Source organism: Peromyscus maniculatus, chromosome 1, assembly GCF_049852395.1.
Source record: "Peromyscus maniculatus bairdii isolate BWxNUB_F1_BW_parent chromosome 1, HU_Pman_BW_mat_3.1, whole genome shotgun sequence".
Taxonomy (NCBI): Eukaryota; Metazoa; Chordata; class Mammalia; order Rodentia; family Cricetidae; genus Peromyscus; species Peromyscus maniculatus.
In genome coordinates this window covers 31,519,170-31,540,684 of record NC_134852.1, presented here as the reverse complement: position 1 = coordinate 31,540,684, position 21,515 = coordinate 31,519,170, and the positions used below count along the sequence as shown (strand labels likewise).

General features: G+C 41.2%; 1 protein-coding gene across 15 annotated transcripts in view; it reads right to left on the bottom strand.

Moving 5' to 3' along the window:
• LOC143273511 (cell adhesion molecule CEACAM5-like) overlaps window positions 1-21,515 on the bottom strand; it is a 386,206-nt gene that overhangs the window by 327,492 nt on the left and 37,199 nt on the right. For all 15 annotated transcript variants that reach the window (XM_076573549.1, XM_076573535.1, XM_076573531.1 and 12 more), the window contains exons 5-6: window positions 7,376-7,651; window positions 1,833-2,108 (exon numbers count right to left, since the gene is read on the bottom strand). In XM_076573549.1, coding sequence (XP_076429664.1) covers window positions 1,833-2,108; window positions 7,376-7,651 — 552 coding nt within the window. The remainder of the gene's footprint in view (window positions 1-1,832; window positions 2,109-7,375; window positions 7,652-21,515) is intronic.

Here is a 21,515-nt window from a genome sequence, read left to right as displayed (position 1 = left end):
AGGATTCCTTAAAGATGTCTTCACCCCTAGAAAGCAGGAAGTAATTTTAAGAAAACAACACCCACATTCCCAAGAGTTGGAATGGGATGTTTTTGGTCATTTAATGAGTTTGGGATATTGTCATTGTTTATGACAGTTGGCTACAAGTTGTTAATTGTTAATGGTCAGAAAAAAGCTGAACAAGAAGATTAGATTCAGAGTTTTTGTTTAAAAAAAAGAAATGAGATAGATCATTGATCTATTTTGAGAAAAAAGATAAATAATAGGAATAATGGGTAGATCACTGCATCTACACTAAAAAGAAAAAGGGGAAGATATAAAAATGACAAAACGTGGATTACTGAATCTACTATGAAAAGAAAAAAATACTTTTAAACAGGAACTACTTGTTTTAAATAAGATAAGTAATGAAAATATTTTGTCTGAATTTGTCAAATGTTATTGGACTGGACATTGTTATATATTAATGGAGTTTTTTTGTCTGAATCTGTCAAATGTTAATGTACTAGACATCATTAATGTAATATTGACTGTGTATATTGTATATACTTATTGGATATAATTTTTCTTGTATTAGTTATAAGCTTTTTTAAATTTTAGACAAAAAAGGGGAAATGTGGTGGTATATTTTTCCCCAAAATATTATACACCCTAATAAACTTATCTGGGGTCAGAGACAGAACAGCCACTAAATACAAAGGCTAGAAAAATGTGGCACTCACACCTTTAATCCTAGCATTCCAGAGGTAGAAATTCCTGTGGATCTCTGTCAGTTCAAGGCCACATTGGAACCGGCCAGGCATGGTGACAATGACTTTAATCCCAGAAAGCAAGCCTTTAATCCCAGGGAGTGGTGGTAGAAAGCAGAAAGGTATATAAGGCGTGAGGACCAGAAACTAGAAGCATTTGGCTGGCTAAGTTTTCAGGCTTCTAGCAGCACAGTTTAGCTGAGAGCCACTCGGATATGAGGACACAGAGGCTCCCAGTCTGAGGAAACAAGATCAGCTGAGAAGTTGGCCAGGTGAGGTTAGCTGTGGCTTGTTCTGTCTCTTTGATCTTCCAGTGTTCACCTCAATAACTGGCCTCAGGTTTGATTTAATTAATAAGACTTTTAAGATTTCTGCTACAGCAAGCTCCATCCCTCTCAGCCAGAAACTGTTGGAGACCGACTCTGGACAGCTGTGTCTTGAACCTTGTGTTACCTGCCACGATTTATCAAGCCTCGTGTAAATAAGAGGCTTTTAGTCTAACCTAGGAATGTAGGATTAAATAAACCTCTTTAAATCAGCTAGCTGCAGGGGCCTGGGACCAAAGCGACCTCCTGCTGACCCTCCTTAGGAATTTTCTTTGTCCTCTCCTCACTCCTGCTCCCCCTCCCTACCTGAAGCCCTGTTTATAAGCTCTAACACCAGTCAATAAACTGAGGCCTTGACGCAACTCAGACTGCTTTGTCTTTCTTCACGGGCTTGGTCTCCTTTCCCTCTCGCCCCCCATTGATTCACAGGTGGTCCCTCCTCGAGACCCTCGAATAACCTGGCCTGCTGGACGGGTCAAGAAACCAGAGAACCAGGAGGCTATTAGCCATAGGGATGGAGCAGGAGGCTTGGGGGAAGACTGAGTTTTGCTTGTTCCCATAATCCTGGGCTGGAAATAAAATGCTTCTGCCACTTCCCAGAAAGCCAAAAGACTCCACTCCAAACCAAGCTGGCTTTATTTGTATCTTGAGCCATGTTTTTCTCCTTGTGACTTTGACCCAGTCTGCACTCTGTTGATAAAGAAACTGCCCCCCACCCTGAAAGCTATGGAGTAACAAGGGAGGAGAGGTCACTCACCTATTATGTCCACCTGGATGGGGTCACTCCTCTGGGAACTGACTTGATTGGATACTTCACACTGATAGTCCCCGGAATGTGAACTCCTGGCAGGGACTATTTCGAGGGTGCTGTTGTTCGGGGACAGCCTCATGCTATTCGTGATCCTCAGACTGTGGCCTTTGAAGAGCCAATGGATTGAGATTCCAGTGTCATTGGTCAAGCAGTTCAGGAACACAGAGGTCAGGCCTTTGACCGTGGTGTTGGTGAATTGAATGGAGGGTTTAGTCACTGGTTCTGTGAAGAAACAATGGAGGGAAGCAGCTTAGAGTCCTTCACCCTCAGAGATCTGAGACAGCTCCCAGGGCCCATACAATGAAGGGACCCTCTGCAAGGTCACATGTTCAAGATATAGTCTGTGAAGAAAGAGCTGAATCTTACTCCTATCAAGATGACCCATAGTGACCTTGACTCAGGGTATTTGTGTAGATTGCACACTGGGAGCCTCTTCAGGCCACATGTCCAGAAAACTTGGGGGCAGTAGGTGGGTGGGAGGAATGTATTTCCCAATGATATTTGTGGGAATTCTTGCTCATATTTACTCTGAGTGTGAACAGTCAGATCCTGCCTTTATGAAAAAGCCTTTTTAATTAAAAAATTAGTCATAGGATTAAGATGGCCTAGCTAAACTTAAAGGTGTTAAAGGCTAGACCTCAGGACTGGGAGAAATCCTTAACTGAAGAATTTCTGTTTGTAGAAAAATTGTATTTCCTGTTCCACAGATATGGATTAAATACTACAGAGAAGAAGTGAATAGACTCAGTGCTGACCACAGCCTGACACTCTAATGCTCAGTACTGATATTTTTGAGACAGGCTCTCACTGGACAGACCAAGCTCACGTGGAACTTGCTATGTAGACCAGGCTGGTCTGAAACTCACACTATCTACTTGTGTCTCCCTCCTCACTACTGGAATCAAAGATGTGTGCCACCACACTCAGCTGACATTTGTTTTTTGACCCTTGAAAAGAGCAAGAAAAAGGGTATCATCAACTGTAAGTGACATGGTTCACCCTGACTCAGAACAGGGCTCCCAGGCACATTCTCCACCCACTCTTTTCATCCCATGAAGTCAGAGCTGAGCCAGCCACCTCATTCATGAGACAGGAGCAGACCTGGGAGCAAAGGTCTAGTATCCATCTGTAGGGAATATTCTCCTCCAATTTGTAGAATAGAATGTGAGCACATTTGAAAGCCCTGGGTGTTCCTTGTAGGTCATGGAGATCATACTGAAAATGGAGGGACAGGAAAGCTTGTGTTAGGCACAGAAAGAAATCTTGACCTTGAGGCTCTCCTAACCATGGAAAGTCCCTTACACAACCTAAGGCTTTCCAAGACTTGGATAACCTCCTCCTCACATTGCAAGCTCCATCCCTATCACTCAGAGAAATCAGAGAACCAGGAGGCCATTAGACATATGGATGGAGCAGGACACTTTGGGGAAGACTGAGTTTTGCTCATTCCCATAGACATGGGCTGGAAATTCAATGCTTTTGCACCTTCCCAGAAAGCCAAAAGACTCCACTCCAAACATGGTGCTGATATTTCGGAGATCCACTTACTAAAGACTGCAATGTTCTTGACCCTGACATTAATCTGGTCACCTATGAGTAGATGCTTTTCAACAAAGAAACCCAAAATACAATGGAAAAAAAGCATCTTCAATAAATGGTTCTGGAATGACTGGATGTCAACATGTAGAAGACTGCAAATCGATCCATATCTGGAACTGTGCACATAACTTAAATCCAAGTGGTTCAAAAACCTCAACACACATCTAGTTACTCTTAACCTGATAGAAGAGAAAATAGGAAGTAAGAGAAGAAGAGAAAGGCTTGAATGCATTGGCACCAGAGATCACTTCCTAAATATAACAGCAATAGCACAGACACTGAGAGCAACAGTTAATAAATGGGGCCTCTTGAAACTGACAAGCATTTGTAGGGCAAAAGACACAGTCAATAAGACAGTCTACAGAATGGGAAAAGTTCTTCACCAACCCCACATCTGACAGAGGGCTGATATCCAGAATATTTAAGAATTCAAGAAATTAGACATCAAAATACACAACAGTCCAATTAAAAATGGGCTACAGAGCTAAACAGAGAATTCTCAACAGAATAATCTCAAATGGCTGAAAGACTTTTAAGGAAGTGCATAACATCCTTAGTCATTAGAGAAAAGCAAATCAAAATGACTCTGAGATGCCATCTTACACCTGTCAGAAGGGCTAAGATCAAAAACACTGAAGACAGCTTATGTTGGAGAGGATGTGGAGCAAGGGGAACACTCCTCCACTGTTGGTGGGAGTGCAAATTTGTATGGATGTCTTGGAAATCAGTATGCTGCTTTCTGAGAAAATTGGGAATTGATCTCCCTTAAGACCCAGCTATAACACTCTTGAGAATATACCCAAGGATTGCTCAATCATGCCACAAGGACACATGCTCAGTTATGTTCACAGCAGCATTATTTGGAATAGCCAGAACCTGGAAACAACCTAGATGCCCCTCAACTGAAGAATGGATAAAGAAAATGTGGTAGATATACACAATGGATTACTACTCAGCAGAGAAAAACAATGACAGCATGAAATTTGCAGGCAAATGGATTGAACTAGGAAAAAATCATCCTGAATGAGGTAACCCAGACTCAGAAAGACAAACATGGTAGGTACTCACTCATAAGTGGATACTAGATGAAAAACAAAAGATAAGCAGACTTCAACTCACAGCTCCAGGGAGGTTACCTAATAAAGAGGGCCCTATGACAGACATAGCATTGCCCAGTGATGGAGAAATGGATGACATCTACATGATCAAGCTGGGGTTAAGAGGAGGTAATGGAGGGCAAGGGTCAGGGCAAAGAAAGCTTAGGGGAGCAGGAGGTCCTACCTGGATCAGGAACAGAGTGGGAGAACAAGGAAAGAGATATCATGATAAATGAAGACACCATGGGAATAGGAAGATGCAGAGTGCTAGAGAGGTCCCCAGAAACCCACATAGATGACTCCACTCTAGAATACTGGCAATGGTTGAGAGGGTGCCTGAGCTGACCTACACTAGTGATGGGATGGCCAAACACTTAACTGTCATGATAGAACCCTCATCCAGGGACAATGGAAGCAGATGCAGAGATCCATGGGCAAGCCCCAGGTGGAGCTCCAGGAGTCCAATCAATGAGAGAGAGGAGGGATCATATGAGCAAGAGATATTGAGACCATGATTGGGAAAAGTACAGAGACGACTAGCCAAACTAGTAGAAACACATGAACTGTGTCCAATAGCCTAGGGATCCCCATGGAACTGGATTAGACCCTATGGATAAGTGAGACAGTTGTGTAGCTTGAACTGTTTAGGAGGACCCCAGGCAGTGGGACTGGGACCTGTCCTTAGTGTATGAGCTGGCTTTTTGGAACCTAGTGCCTATGCTGAGACACTTAGCTCAGCCATGGTAGAGGGAGGAGGGGAATGGACCTGCCCCAAATGTAGGTACCAGGCTCTGCTGACTCCCCAGGGAAGACCTTGCCTTGGGGGTGGTGGGAACGAGGGGTGGGTTGTGGGGGGAAGGATGGGAGGTAGGAGAAGGGAGGACAGGGTTATCTGTGGTTGATATGTAAAACAAATAGAACATATCTTTTTTTTTTTTTTTTGGTTTTTCAAGACAGGGTTTCTTTGTGTAGTTTTGCGCCTTTCCTGGAACTCACTTGGTAGACCAGGCTGGTCTTGAACTCACAGAGATCCGCCTGCCTCTGCCTCCCGAGTGCTGGGATTAAAGGCGTGCCCCACCGCCCAGCACAAATAGAACATATCTTAATAAAAAAGAAAAAAAGATAAAAGAGAAAATATAAAAAAAATTCATTTCTTCTGGCTCTTTTGTATTTATCGGTGTGAAACAGAGTTGTCCTATTGAGTTACAGAACCTGGAAGGCATTCTTGCTGTCCATCTGACCCTCTTTGACCAGATGAGTTTTGATCAGGCTGCTAAGATTGTTCAATGATGAATGAATAATCAGTTAAACAAGGCATGTCCGGGGAAAATGGGATATCCAGGTAAAAGAATGAAGTTAAGCCTTCACTAACAACATATACAAATCAACTCTACATGGATCAAAGATCAGAGCTGAAGGTCATCAGACTTTTAGGAGACAGGATGAAAACATTTTGAAACTGGATTTCAAATGATGTCTTTGTTATGATACCTGATGCATCATTTGGGCCTTTTGGCTGCATATGTGTGTCTACAGAAGATGCATGAATGGTACCTGAGGCAGACAGAAGAGGTTGTTGAATTCCTTGGAACTTCAGTTACAGACAGGAATAAGTTTCCATGTAGGTGCTGGGAATTGAACCCCTGTCCTTTGGAAGAGATGCCAGGGCTCTTAACTATAGAGCTATCTCTCCATTCCCATAAACCATATATATACACACACATACCACTACACACAACAAAAACAAAAATTAGAAAAAAGCATCTTGTGCAGGGATGTCATGCTTCAAATGTCAGCATGAGGTTAAGAAGCTCAGTATATGGGCCATCAAGATGGCTCAGTTGGGAAGAGGGCCTGCCATACACCCATACAGTAGCCACCCCTAATTGCCACACAGAAATAAATGCACAAACAAATGTGGGCCAGTGAAATGGCTGAGCAAATAAAGGGCTGGTTCACCCACCTGAGTTCAATCCCCTGTCCCTGGAGAACTGGATAACACAAATTGTCTCCTGACCTCCACTCATTGGTGTGGGACATGCACACAAAATGAATAAATATGCAAATGTAGTAAGAAACTCATTACAGGTCCTTTCTGTCTATGCATTTTATATTTATGGATCAAAACCTTGGAAACAAACTACTTGAAAAAGTATCTCTACAGTGAAAAATGTATTGTTTCCTCCTATCTTTGTACTGTACTCAACACAATAAGACTAGTGTGTTGAATATGCAGTATTCATATTAGGCACTGGAAATAATCTAAAGAAGATTGGAATGTGTTGAAAGAAGTGTAGAGTAACATGAATACATTACTAGTCTGACGGTTGACTATGTGACTGACTCAGACACTAAACTCTTAATCACTTTGCATTTCCATTTGCTATATTGACATCTACTGTTGTTAATATTGAGCAGGTCTCACAACTTAATCAGAGTTCAGCCTTGTAATTCTATGCCTCCTGCTTCATGCTCTCTCTCTTTTGAGACAGGGTCTCACTATGTAGCTCTGACTAATCTGAAACTGGCTACAAAGATGAGGGTGGTTGGGAACTCATAGAGATCCAACTGTCTCTGCCTCTGGTGTGCTGGGGTTAAAGGCATGCTGCTCTGTGCTCACCTTGCTAGGTGTTCTATCATGAGATTAACATGCATCCATCAACATGCTGGCTGTATTTGTTTCCTGAACAATGTTTTCCTCCTTGTGACTTTGACCCATTCTGCACTCTGTTAATAAAGAAACTGCCCCCACCCTGAAAGCTATGGAGTAACAAGGGAGGAGAGGTCACTCACCTATTATGTCCACCTGGATGGGGTCACTCCTCTTGGAACTGACTTGATTGGATACTTCACACTGATAATCCCCGGAATCCTCAATCCTCGCAGAGTCTATTTGGAGGGTGCTGTTGTTCTGGGACAGCTTCATCCTGTCTGTGAGCTCCACACTCTGGCCTTTGAAGAGCCAACTGATGGAGACCCCAGTGTCGTTTGACAAGCAGGTCAGGAACACAGAAGTCAGGACTTTGACTGTGTTGTTGGTGACATGGACGGAGGGTGGAGTCACTGGATCTGTGGATAAATAGTGGAGAGGACAAGTAGAGAGTCCACTGACCATCAGAGATCTCAGCCAGTTCACAGGGCCATAGAATGAAGGAGCGCTCTGTAAGATTGCATGTTTGGGTTCAAGATATTGTCTGTAGGGAGAGAGCTGAAATTTACTCCTAACAAGATCACTCACAGTGACCCTGACTCAGGGTATTTGTGTAGATTCCACACTGGGAGCCTCTTCAGCCGACTTGTCCAGAAATCTCATGATGGGGGAAATGTATTTCCCAATGATTTTTGTGGGGATTCTTGCTCACACTTTTTGTGAACAGTCAGGTCCCTCTTATATGGAATAACCTACTGTTTATACTTAATTAAATAATTTGTCATGGGGTTAAGATGGCCCAGATAATCTTAAAGGTGTTAAAGGCTAGACCTCAGGACTTGGAGAAATCCCTAACTGAAGGATTTCTGTATGTAGAAAAAAATGCATATCCTGCCCCATGGGTATGGATTAAATACCACAGAAAAGAAGTGAATAATCACAGTGCTGACCACAGCCTACAAGTCTAATCCTCAGTATTGATATTGTTTGAGACAGTCTCACTGTACAGTTCTAGCTTGCTTGGAACTTGCTATGTAGACCAAGCTGTCCTCCTACTCATACTATCTATAATCCTCTCCCTCCTCAGTGCTAGCATTAAAGATGTGTGACACCACACTCAGCTATTTGGTTTTTGGAGGCTTTTTTGGTGGTTGTTGTTGTTGTTGTTTCGGTTTTTTGACATTGTGTTTCTCTGTGAAGCTTTGTGCCTTTCCTGGATCTTGCTCTGTAGACCAGGCTGGCCTGGACCTCACAGAGATCTGCCTGCCTCTGCCTCCTGCATGCTGGGATTAAAGGCGTGTGCCACCACTGCGTGGCTGCTATTTGTGTTTTGAAGCTTGAGAAGAATAAGCAAAAGAGCATCATCAACTGTAAGTGACATGGTTCACCCTGACTCAGGACAGGGCTCCCAGCCACCTTCTCAACCCACTCTTCCTATCCCATGGAGTCAAAACTGAGACAGGAGCAGACTTGGGAGCAGAGGTCTAGTGCCCATCTGTGGGGAATATTCTCCTCCAATTTGGAGAATAAGAATGGGAGCATAGTTGAAAGCCCTGGGTGTCCCTTGTAGGTCATGGAGGTCATAAAATGAAAATGGAGGGGACAGGAAAGCTTGTGTTAGGCACAGAAAGAAATCTTGACCTTGAGGCTCTCCTAACCATGGAAAGTCCCTCACACAACCTAAGGCTTTCCAAGACTGGGAGAACCTCCTCCTCACATTGCAAGCTCCATCCCTATCAGCCAGAAACCAGAGAACCAGGAGGTCATTAGACATAGGGATGGAGCAGGAGGCTTGGGGGAAGACTGAGTTTTGCTCATTCCCATAGACATGGGCTGGAAATTAAATGCTTCTGCACCTTCCCAGAAAGCCAAAAGACTCCACGCAAAACCTGGTGCTGATATTTCAGAGATCCACTTACTAAGGACTGTAATTTTCTTGACTGTGGTTCTATTGACTCCAGGAAAAACATTATAGATGAGGCAGGAATAGGATTTGCTATTATTAGTGTTAATATTGGGGATAAAGAGCTCTTGGGAGGATGACTGGAGCTCTCCATTGACAAACCACGAGTACAGTGCAGGTGGGTTAGCATCTGTGTGGCACAAGATGTGAGGTTTTTACATGAATGGAAATGAATATTTGAGGGGGATATGATCTGGACATCAGAACCATCTGGAGAAAATAGAATAAAATCACATGATGTCAGCAGAGGGAAGGGGAAATCATGGTCTGTAGAAGGACATAGTATCTCTTTGAGCTGTGCTTTAACCTTAGTTGAGCAGGTCATACCCAGAGTTGGGGAGATTAGTACAAGAGTACTCATTCAGCATGCACAAGCCCTGATCTTTCTCAAGCACAACACACACACATCTTCACTGCACACTCACGTGTGCACTGAGACTGAATCTGACATGTCCCCTGTCTCCATCACCCTGAGCCTCTCTAGACAGAATTCCCTGCAACCCATTCAAGCTCAATTCTGGGCCTGTCCACATGTGCTTGGGCTGGGACAGGATGCCCTGGCAGCCTAGATATCTGTATGGTAGGTCTGTGTCATGAACCCAATGGGACTAGGACCGAGTATGGTAGAGTTCTAGCCCTCTGTATTTAGGCAGTTGGGGCCAGGGTTAAATAGAAAATACAGGTAATGTTTAGAGAGAATGGGTCACTTGGAGAGGCACTCACTGAATTCTAGTTTCACATTCATAGGGTCCTGTGTCAGTCCTCAACATTGAGTAAAGTGAGAGTCCTGTAGTCATAAGACAGCTTCAGCCTGTCCTCTTTTGAGAAGCTTTGATCATTTATCCTCCACAGGTAGCCTGTATTCTGAGTCTTAGGCTCACACATTAATTCTATTGAGTCCTCACCCTCCATGGGATTGGAAGTGTTGGTTGTGATGTTGGGATTGGGTAGCAGTGCTGTGCTGACAACAGAGAGATGATTGCTCTGTGTGGTACTTCTGATTCTTACAAAGGCCTCTTACAGCCAGACATCGTCTCTTAACTCCCAGCTGACCCACATCCCGAAAGAATCAGGCAGGAAGCAAATTACAGGCAGATGGATTGGCTGTGTGCTCAGAGATAATGGGGCCTCCTGTACTGTGTATGGAAGAAGCAAGGACTTTCTCGTGAGAGAACTGAGCTGCAGTGTTTGGTGATGGTCAGACTCAAGACTTGGAATCACAGTTCTCATTTTATTTCCTGGTCCTCACTGACCCATTGCTGCCTTGAGACACAAGGTTCAGATCCCTCCAGCTACACTGACCTCTCCTGCTGTGTGTAGACCAGAGCCCTCCCAGCCTTTGCTTTTCAGGGCTGACCTACAGATAGGTTATGATTAGTCTTCCCATTGAGCTTCCCTGAGAAACCTGACAGACTGTGAGGGATCTCACAGAGCTCAGGATCTGCCTGACATTTAGTTCAGGTTGGGCCACAGATGGACTATTCTTGTCAGGTGTTTGATGTTGATTGACATGAATCTGGGAGCCCTATAAGAATCCTGAGTCTATGAAATGATCTAGAGGAGTGAAGGTCACCTAGTAGGCCTCCATGATGGCGACCTGGAGATGTGGTTTTGGTCCGATAATTGTGACACTGATGGCCTATGTGACCCTGACTCAGTGATTGTGTTTGCTGTCTCACTTTTTCTATAATAGAACACATGGTAAATGATCATTGCTAGGCATCTAAGATAATCTTAAATGTGAACCATGACCTGACCTTCCACCAAGCAGTGTCTACTAGTATTTGCCTGCAGGAAATAATCCCTGCAGTGGGAAAGATGGCTCAGTGGTTAAGAGCACTGACAGCTCTTCTAGAGCTCCTGAGGTAAATTCCCTTACAAACATCTATAATTAAAATGTGGTGAACCTTTCTGGTGTGCAGGCAGAAAACTTTATGTATAATTATTTAATTAACTAATTAATTAAGGCTAAATGGACTGTGGGAAGGAAACACCAAGGAGCTGTTGGTAGAAATATGTAAATTTCACATTGGAAGGGGGTGCAGGTTATAAGCTACCCATAGACAATTGTAGTCAATGGCAGTGTATATTTCAGAGTAGGCAAGACAAATTTCCAAATTCTCAACATAACAAATGGGAGATAAAAGTGTAGTGGGTGTTACAGAGTTGACTTAATCATTCTGTCTTGTACACAGACATCAAAGATCACACTCTATTTCTTCAGACTAAGTACAGTTGGGAGGCCATTTAAAGCACTATTAACAAGTAATAGATCATGGATCAAAACAGTGTGAAGATCATTTTCAAGTGCCAAAAAATGTTACATATTGTACATCTGAACATGGGCCAAAATATATAAAGAATCTCACAGTTCAACATTAGTAACAATGAAACCACAAGCAGCTCAATCCAAAGAGAAGGAGAAGACCTGACTTTCCTTTTAAAGAACGAGGAACAGATGACCAATAAAGACAGGATGCTTACTTTTTGTCTATTTGACAGACTAAATTCACATGGGAAGAGAAAACCTCAGTTGACGAATCACTTCCAGCACAATGGCCGGCAAGTCATTTTCTTAATTACTGTTTGGTGGAGAATGACCCGATGCTATCCTCTAGCAGATAGCCCCTTTCTTATGGGCTCTGTAAGAAAAGTAGCTGAGCAAGTTGTGGGAGCAAGCCAGGAAGCTTTCCCCATGGTTCTTGCCTGCACTTCCCTCAATGACACACCCTGATCAAGACATTTAAGCCAAATAAACCCTTAACTGCCAAGTTGGTTTGGGTTGTGGCATTTCACCACAGTAACTGGAAAGCTATCTAGAACAACACATAAAGAATTTCTATGGGAGCCGGGGGAGGGGAGGTTGTGGTGGCACACGCCTTTAATCCCAGCACTTGGGAGGCAATGGCAGGTGTATCTGTGAGTTCCATGCCAGACTAGTCTGCAGAGAGAGTTCCAAGACAACTAGGGATATACAGAGAAACCCTGTCTCAAAAATCCAAAACTGAAAAGAAGAAAAAAGAAATGCTTATGGGCCAGGCAAGGTGGTGCACACCTTTGATCCCACTACTCTGGGAATTCCAGCCTGGCCTGCCAGGAGTATATAGTAAGACCCTGTCTCACAACCAAAAAAACAAAAACATGCTTAACACCAATAGTCACTGTAAAAATGCACATGATTGGCCGACCTAAACTGTACATTCTTAAGGATAAGTCATATATAAATTATAAGCTATTAAAGATAGTTACTAGGATACAAGTTAAAGCTTGATCATCTTATAAATGATCAAATTATACAAATGTATATTTAGAAACAGGCTAAATATGCTGAATATTAGCATAATCAATTCCTTACTTCACCTATGACATTTAAAAAATGTTTAAGCTTCCCACTTTAAACTATGCCATGCCTCTTACAGCCAGGAATTAGTCCAAATTATACTTTGATATCATTTAGATTACATTTCCATTTACCAGGACTAAAGATAATTTGCCTTGCTATCCAATTTTCAATAAAAGATAGCTCACCAAAAAGATTTCAGAATAAGCTTTTACTATTCCTTCATTAAAAGAAATTCACTTTACATTGACTATTCTCAATAATCAATCACCTATGTCTCCTGACTAATTAAATACATGAATCTTTTAGATGTAAAATTTTTATGAGGGTATGAAAGTTTAGATATGGAGAATGTTTAGGAAAGTTAAAAAATAACTTAGGATATATGAATTGCCAGTTATTGGGATAGATAAATATAACATATAAACATCTAGATTTGGAATAAATGATACCCACGTCTCAGTAAATAACCTAGAGATACTGAGAATATATACCTAAGGTACATCTATGGATAAAGTTTTTATTGAGATCTGAGATCTGAAATATATAGGCTTTAGAAATAGACTTATGTATGCATTACTACATTAGTCTACAGATGTCCCCCAGAGGAGACCTGGGACTAATAAAAGGCCATAGCTCCTCCACTGTACAAGGTATAATAATTGTCCATGGAATGATTGATCCTGACTTTACTGGGAAAATTAAGATTATTGTAAACCTCCTACAAAACCAATTCAGATTCTACAGGGCAGCGCCTAAGGGAGCTGCCAGTTTGGATTCAAGTTTTATGGTCTTCTGGGTTCAGGAAATTAAATATTCCAGAACAACTAAACCCTTAAAATACAGGGAAAGAAAATAATTGACTTGCTAGACATAAGCATAGACATTTCTTACATTTTAGAAAATGATTGGCCAAATACTTAAGACAATTATTACTCCTTCATCTCATATAGGTCTAGGTCAAGCTAATATTGTAACCAAAAGCTCAGAAATATTAAAATGGTCAGATAGATAAAATGATGGCCTTATTCTGCCCAGAGGCATCCCCTTTATACTTAACACTCTGTGGGGAAGAGACATGCTGCAGTTAATTGGTGAATCATTAATCTCTGCTATGGACTAATATCAGCTCAAGTGCTATAGATGGGTGTTAAACTTAAAAGAACTCGGGTAAACAAACCAAAGGCATAATTGAGTGCATTATTCTAGAAATTATAAGTGACAGACATGGCCTAGGGTATAATAAATTAATCTGAGGGACCACTGTTGACTGCTATCCCCATTACATGGATATCTGATGCTCCTATCTGGGTTAAATAATGGACTTTGAATGCTGAGAGAATTGTAGCTGCTACTTGTCTGGTGGGAGAGAAGCTTAAAAATAGGGCATATAAAGCCTCTCACCAGCCCTTGAGTCACCCTAATACTTATTGGTTAGAAAAATATCAGGCTTACAGGCTGTTACAAGACCTTAAAAAATTAAATAAACTTTATTAGAGCCAAGGGGAGCTTCACAATCTAGTTTGTCATCTCCCACAGCCACCCCTAGAATTCAAAATATAATAGTCATAGACTTACAAGATTGCTTCTTCACCCTACATACTCACCCTAAAGATTGTCAGCATTTCACTTTAAGCTTGCCTTCTAACCTGACACAATGGAAGTCAAAAGCTGACATGCAGATCAGGAAATATAAGTTCTGTTTACCCAGAACACATTGATTGAGCTGAGTTCCTCACCATATGTACAGCTTAACTATCAGAAGTATCCGTAAATTATACTTTCCTCACTGTCACCTAAGCCAATTATGTATGTGTGTGTGTGTGTGTGTGTGTGTGTGTGTGTGTGTGTGTGTGTGTGTGTGAGTATACATTGCAATACATTTATTACATAGGTGACATTATATTTATAACAAACTATAAAACCTATGAGTCTATAGACTGGCAGATAAGTCCATACTAGTACTTTCTAATGTCTGTCCAACAATTACAAATTCTCTCCCTATGAAAATTCACCCATGAGGCCTTACATCCTTATGATTTATGTGTATGAAATAAAGAAGTAAATCACCATTTATTCCACTGCTTTAAAATTTTAAGAAGGCCTAGAGCTCATAATTGGACAAAAGCCTTATTATACTTCAAGAGCTCTTAACAATTGGTGCTTAATGTTTCATATCTCCCACTACAGGCATCCCTTATTATCCACAGGCCAAGACACAAAGTTACACCTAAGCCTCCAGAACCTTCTCACTTGTATTTGTAAAGGTCCTGATGTTTTCATAATGTCAAAAAGTGGATATGCTTACATGTTTTCACAGGATGCTGATCCATCTTTATGAATCCTGGATTGCCTAGTCGCACCATACACTAGGCTGCTGCAGGACAAAGATGGTCTAAAGCTGCCAGTCTGAAAGTTGCTTATATTTACCTCTAGATTCTTAAATATTGAGCTGTGACTTTATGAATAAATTGATACAACTCTAGATTTTTTGATGAACTCTGTTCATCAATTATATTAAACTTGTAGAAATATGTAGATGTAACCAACAGTCTTACTAAATAAGAAACACAGAACCAATGTAAAAGAGAAAGCCGAGAGGTCAGAGCTCAGAGCTAAAATCTCACCCTTCCTCCTGTGGTGTCCCAGCTTCCCGAAAGAGAGCTATATCCTGTCTGTCCATCTCTTTATAGTATTTTGTTCTGCCTTCTCATTGGTTGTAAACCCAAACACATGACTGCCTCGTCACTGTCTGTATGTACAGCCCCCCAGGTCTTAAAGGCATATGTCTCCAATGCTGGCTGTATCCCTGAACACACAGAGATCTATGGGATTAAAGGCGTGTGCCACCACCGCCACACTCTTGCTATGGCTCTAATAGCTCTGACCCCCGGGTAACTTTATTTATTAACATACAATCAAAATCACATTTCAGTACAATTAGAATATCACCACAGAAATATTATTAGAAATAATCCTGTCCTAAATGAATTTTTATTAATTTTGACAAAAGATAATCAGGACTTGAGATATATGATAAATGAAACATTTCAGATTTCATTCTCTGACTATCCTCCTGTTTTGTTGAGATTCCAAAGATTCATAATCTTGCTCTGACAAATCACCACTGTTATCATATTGCTAATACGTCTAAAGATTTTGTCCATTTAAGGAATGCAACCTGCCTACAGTTTATGTCTTCCACTTACAAATTCTGTTTTTCTTCTCTAGGAAGGTGGATCTTTCCCTCTCTCCCTGGCCTGATATCCCCTTCTCTCATCTGCTAAAGCCATGCACTAAATATTCCATAGGTACACATAAGAGAAAAAGTTTCCTCCTTAAAACTCCTCAAATGTTGTAAAACCATTGTGCCATGTCTCATCTGAGCTGAGGAATAGTGGGTTGTGATTAGAAAGAAGGCCACCTAGAAACCAGTAGGCAGCCCCTTATACAGGAACATAGACAATTTGAATCTGTTTTATGCTTAAATCAAAGTGTTTTGATCAGATGTGTAATCTGCCATATCTTTACATATTTGTTGTAGCAGTTTGTATTAAAAGTATCACAAGTGCAAATAAAAAGTCATTTGTCACTTGTTTAACTAAAAACAAAAAAACAAAAAAACTCATCAAATGCATGTTTTAATACATATATTTGTTTCCAGCAGTAATTCTGATGATTTAAAGAGTTACACATTGTCATCCTCTGGACCACAGAAATGCTGTCTAGCTGCAGGTCTGCACCCCATCCTCCATCCTCCATCCCACATGGATGTGCTGTCCAGCTCAGCCCTGCATCATGCATGCCCTCTAGCACATGAGACAGAAAATCCTGCTACCCATGTCTTACCCTGCAGAGCCTGAAACAGCATGCTCTTCCTGGGTTTCCACTTATTCCAGTCATCAAGACCCTCAGCTTCAGACCCATATCAGCAGGGAGCAACCATGAATGACTTCTACAGCCCCGTGGTGACTTACCCATCTTTCGGTGCTGAACTCCCCAGCCCAGGGGCTGGACTGCCTTTTAAAAACTCTCTATTATTAATTCTATAAATTCTGCCCATTATCCTGAAATGTATATCCTATCAGATTTTCTCCTCAAGTACTTCTGACACTGTTGTGTATATAAGTCTTGCTATGTATACCCTGACACAGATTATTACAGTCCTCCCATAGCTAAATGGGTCAATATTGCCTTGATTACAAATTTTAATTATTAGGTCAGTTTTAACTGTAGCCTTGGTCCCACAGGTGCTCATGACTAACTCAAGTAACTCCTTATCTAACAATGCCTCTTTAAAATACAGTGTAACCAAATTAATACCACTAATCGGAGATTAATAGAGTTATGTTCCAAACTAATCATTTTTGATAAGTCACAGTTATATTATTCAGACACATTTGACCATATTATGCTATACTAGCTAATGGTAGATTTTTATGTTACTCCTCTGCTCCCTTCTTGGGACAGAGATATTCTGATTATGTACAACTACACCTTTTAGACGGCTAAACTAAGTCTCAGCTTGCCATCTACATAGATTATTGATTATAAATATTAATTAACCATTAGTTTTCATTTTTCAAGACACCTCCAAATTTAATTTTTTCATCCTTTTATCTACCCTAGAAAGAATTAAACATTCTCTTTTTTTAATAAATTAAAACACTGGAACTGCTGCAAGCCATAGGAAAACATAATGGAATTCAGCTACTATCCCAAAAGCTACTACTTGGAAAGGTCAAGAACTTTTCTCAAGGTCAAGTCATGGTTTAAGAAGTCTTGGTGATATTTTAGCTTTTGTTATATATTAGCTGCTTCCTACAATGATTTCCTTGTATGCTATGTGTGCTTCCAAGAACTCATAATAGTGTATTTATCTAACATGCCTATCAAGCATCAAAAGCCAATCAACCTTATAGAAACAACGCCTGTCTCCTAGGTCAGGAGGATAGCTTCATTTCTTGTGCAGTTTAAGAAGAGACCCTCTTTTCTTATACAACCTCACTAACATTATAGACTCCGAACTTCTTACCTAACCACTTCTAGAAATGTAGACTGAGTATATAAATCCCCTTTTTTGATATAGTAACCAATCATTAGCTCTCAATTGACCTCCTCTTTTACCACTCTCTTTTGGGTTGTAAAAGAAAGCCTGATACTCACTCCTTGAGGAAAATTTTTACCTGCCTTTATGACCCTGCAGGAATTCAAGCCTGATGACTTGCTCTGCCAGGGGATTGCTATTGTTTGGGTTTATGACTGAATACCTCAGACATGTGGGGAAACTGAGAGGTATAAGGAGACTTAGAGGATGATTTTCAGGAGAGAACTTGAGGACAAGATGGAAGATGAGGAAGAGCCAGGTAGGGAAGTACTAGATGAGTAAGGCCAAGATGAGAAGGCTCTGTCGAGGCAGAATTAAGATGAGAGAATTAAGATAGAACTTAGAGGGGACAGTAGGTAAATATAGAGAAAAATCAGGCAAGACAGGAGCTAGGCAGGAGAACAGAACTGTAGCTCTGTAGACAGGATTTTATCCCAGATGAGTAAAGTTGACAGACAAAGAAAGACCTTGGTTTCCTCAGATTCATTTCCAAAAAATAATTGTCAGTGTTTGCAAGCTTCTCTTCTCAGCCCCTGGGAAGAATATTATTAAGGTGCGTCCTTAATAATATTTAAGAATAACTCCTCTATTTTTTGTACCACCATGGCTTAAAGTTATATTTCAACAACAACAAAAATTAGAATCTACAATCTCGAGGAAACTGAACAATGCTCAACTGAATCACAAATCGGTCAAAGAGGAAATGAAGAATTAAAGACTTCCTAGAATTCAATGAAAATGAATGTACAACATACCTAAACTTATGGACACTATGAAAGCAGTGCTAAGAGGGAAATTCATAGCACTGAATGCCCACATATAGAAGTTGGAGAAATTTCACACTAGCGATTTAGCAGCACACCTAGAAGCTCTAGAACAAAAAGCAGCAAAGTCACCCAGGAGGAATAGATGCCAGCAAATAATCAAAATGAGGGCTGAAATCAATAAAATGGAAACATATAGAACAATACAAAGAAGCAATGAAACAAAGAGTTGGTTCTTTGAGAAAAACAACAGGATAGACAAGCCCTTCCCCAAACTAACCAAAAGGCACAGTGAGAGCATCCTAATAAAAAAATCAGAAATGAAAAGGGATACATAACAACAAATAATGAGCAAATCCAGAGAATGATTAGGTCATTCCTCAAAAACCCTAATCCACATAATTGGAAAATCTAAAGAAATGTACAATTTTCTGGATAGGTACCATATACCAAAATTGCCTCAAGACCAGATAAACAATTTAAATATACCTATAATGCTTAAGAAACTAGAAACATCCAGATTCTTCAGTCCTTGGATGGGGTTTCTGGCATGGCTATTAGGGTGGTTGGCCATCCCATCACCAGAGTAGGTCAATCCCGGCTGTCTCTCAACCATTGCCAGCCACCTATTGTGAGGGTATCTTTGTGGATTTCTGTGGGCCTCTCTAGCACTTTGCTTCTTCCTTTTCTCATGTGGTTTTCATTTACCATGGTCTCCTATTCCTTGTTCTCACTCTCTGTTCTTGATCCAGCTGGGATCTCCCACTCCTACAGGCTCTCTTTCCCTTGACCCTTGCCCTTCATTAGTCCCACTCATGTCCAGGTTGTTCATGTAGATCTCAGCCATTTCTCTGTCATTGGGCGATCCTCGTGTCTTTCTTGGGGTCCTGTGTTTTCCAGGTAGCCTCCCTGGTGATGTGAGTAGCAGTCCAGTCATCCTTGTTCCACCTCTAATATCCTCCTATGAGTGAGTACATGCCATATTTGTCTTTCTGAGTCTGGGTTACCTCACTCAGGATGATTTTTTCTAGATCCATCCATTTGCCTGCAAACCTCATGATGCCATTGTTTTTCTCTGCTGAGTAGTATTCCATTGTGTATATGTGCCATAATTTATTTATCTATTCTTCAGTTGAAGGGCCTCTAGGGTGTGGAGCTCTGGGAGTCCAATTAGCGAGAAAGAGAAGGGTTTATATGAGCGAGAATTGTTGAAACCAAGGTTGGATAAAGCACAGGGACAAATAGCCAAACGAATGGAAACACATGGACTATGAACCAAAGGCTGAGGAGCCCCCAACTGGATCAGGCCCTCTGAATAAATAAGAGAGTTGATTAGCTTGATCTGCTTGGGAGGCATCCAGATAGTGGGACCAGGTCCTGTCCTCAGTGCATGAACTGGAAGTTTGGAACCTGGGGCTTATACAGGGACACTTGGCTCAGCCTGGGAGGAGGGGCCTGGACCTGCCTGTACTGAATCTACCAGGTTGAACTCAATCCTCAGGGGAGTCTTTGCCCTGGAGGAAATGGGAATGGGGGGGGGTGGACTGGAGGGAAGGGGTGGTGGTTGGGGTGGGAGGGGAGAGAACAAGGGAATCTGTGGCTGATATGTAAGATTAAATTTAATAAATAAATTTAAAAAATGAAAAAAAAAACTAGAAACAGTCATTAAAATCTCCCAACCAGAAAAAGCACGTGACCAGATGGTTTGAGCACAGAATTCTACCAGATTTTCAAAGAAGAGCTAATACCAATATTCTTCAATTTGTTCTACACAATAGAAACAAAAGGAACATTGCCAAATTCTTTTTACAAGGCTACAGTCACCGTGATACCTAAACAACAAAAGATGCAACAAAGAAAGAGAATTGCACACCAATCTCATTCATGAACATTGATGTAAAAGTACTCAATAAAACCTGGCAAATCAGATTCAAGAAGGGAGTAAAAAAATATATCCACCATGGTCAAGTAGGCTTCATAGAGAGATGTAAGGATGGTTCAAAATACATAAATCTGTCAATGTAATCCACCATATAAACAAACTGAAAGATAAAATCCACATGATCATCTCATTAAATGCTGAAAAACCTTTGACAAAATTCAACACCTCTTCATGACCAAGGTTTTGGAGTAATCAGAAATACATGGAAGATTCCTTAGTGTAATGCAGGCAATTTACAGCAATCTGACAGCCAACATCATATTAAATGGAGAGAAACACAAAGCAATTCCACTAAAATCAGGAAGAAGACAAGGCTGTCCCCTCTCCCCATATTTATTCAATATAATACTCAAGGTTCTAAGTAGAGCAATAAGACAAAAACTATAATCAGGGGGATACAAATTTGAAAGGCAGAAGTCAAACTTTCCCTATTTGCAGAAGATATGATAGTATGCATAAATGACCTGGAATTTCTACCAGAAAACTCCTACAGCTAACAAACACCTTCCCACCTTGATGGCAGAAGACTGATTGGGTGAGTTGAAGTGTGAGGATCTTAGCAAGTGTCCTTTTCACCTCCCTGTGTTTCTAGGTTAGTTCTCCCTCTTCTTTCCAATACTCAAATTCCATCAATTTCATCAAGGCAATCACGTAAAGCTGTGGGAATGTTAGACAGGGTGATTGCAATTTTGTGTGTTGAATATCCAGTGTTTCCATCTTATTCTCAGGGTCTCAGTTGTGGCAGCCATGAATAAGTGGTCTCTTGTGGCTGTGACCTAAGTGACAGAAGGCCCAGACTATTGACTCTCATTGTACCAGCTCCTCTGCAGAGACCATGGTTTCTGCAGTGGGGTAGGACAGCAAGGCAGACTCTGTAAGACCCCAAATCCCTCTGCTTGGTTACTGTAGGGAACTCAGCCTCAAACTTGTAGAAACTCTGTTGGAACTGCACTGCAATCTAAGATATGCCTGCTTCTCTGCCTACACAGAGATCATATCTTCATGTGTCCTGAGGGATATCTCAGGCTCACCTTCACAAGTATATTCCTCCACTAATAACTTACTTGTCTCAGCCCTTCATGGACACATCCTGGTGGATGAAATCTAGTAAATAAAAATGGCTTAGAAATTTTTCATCAGACCCCCCCCCTCATTTTTTTCTCTCCC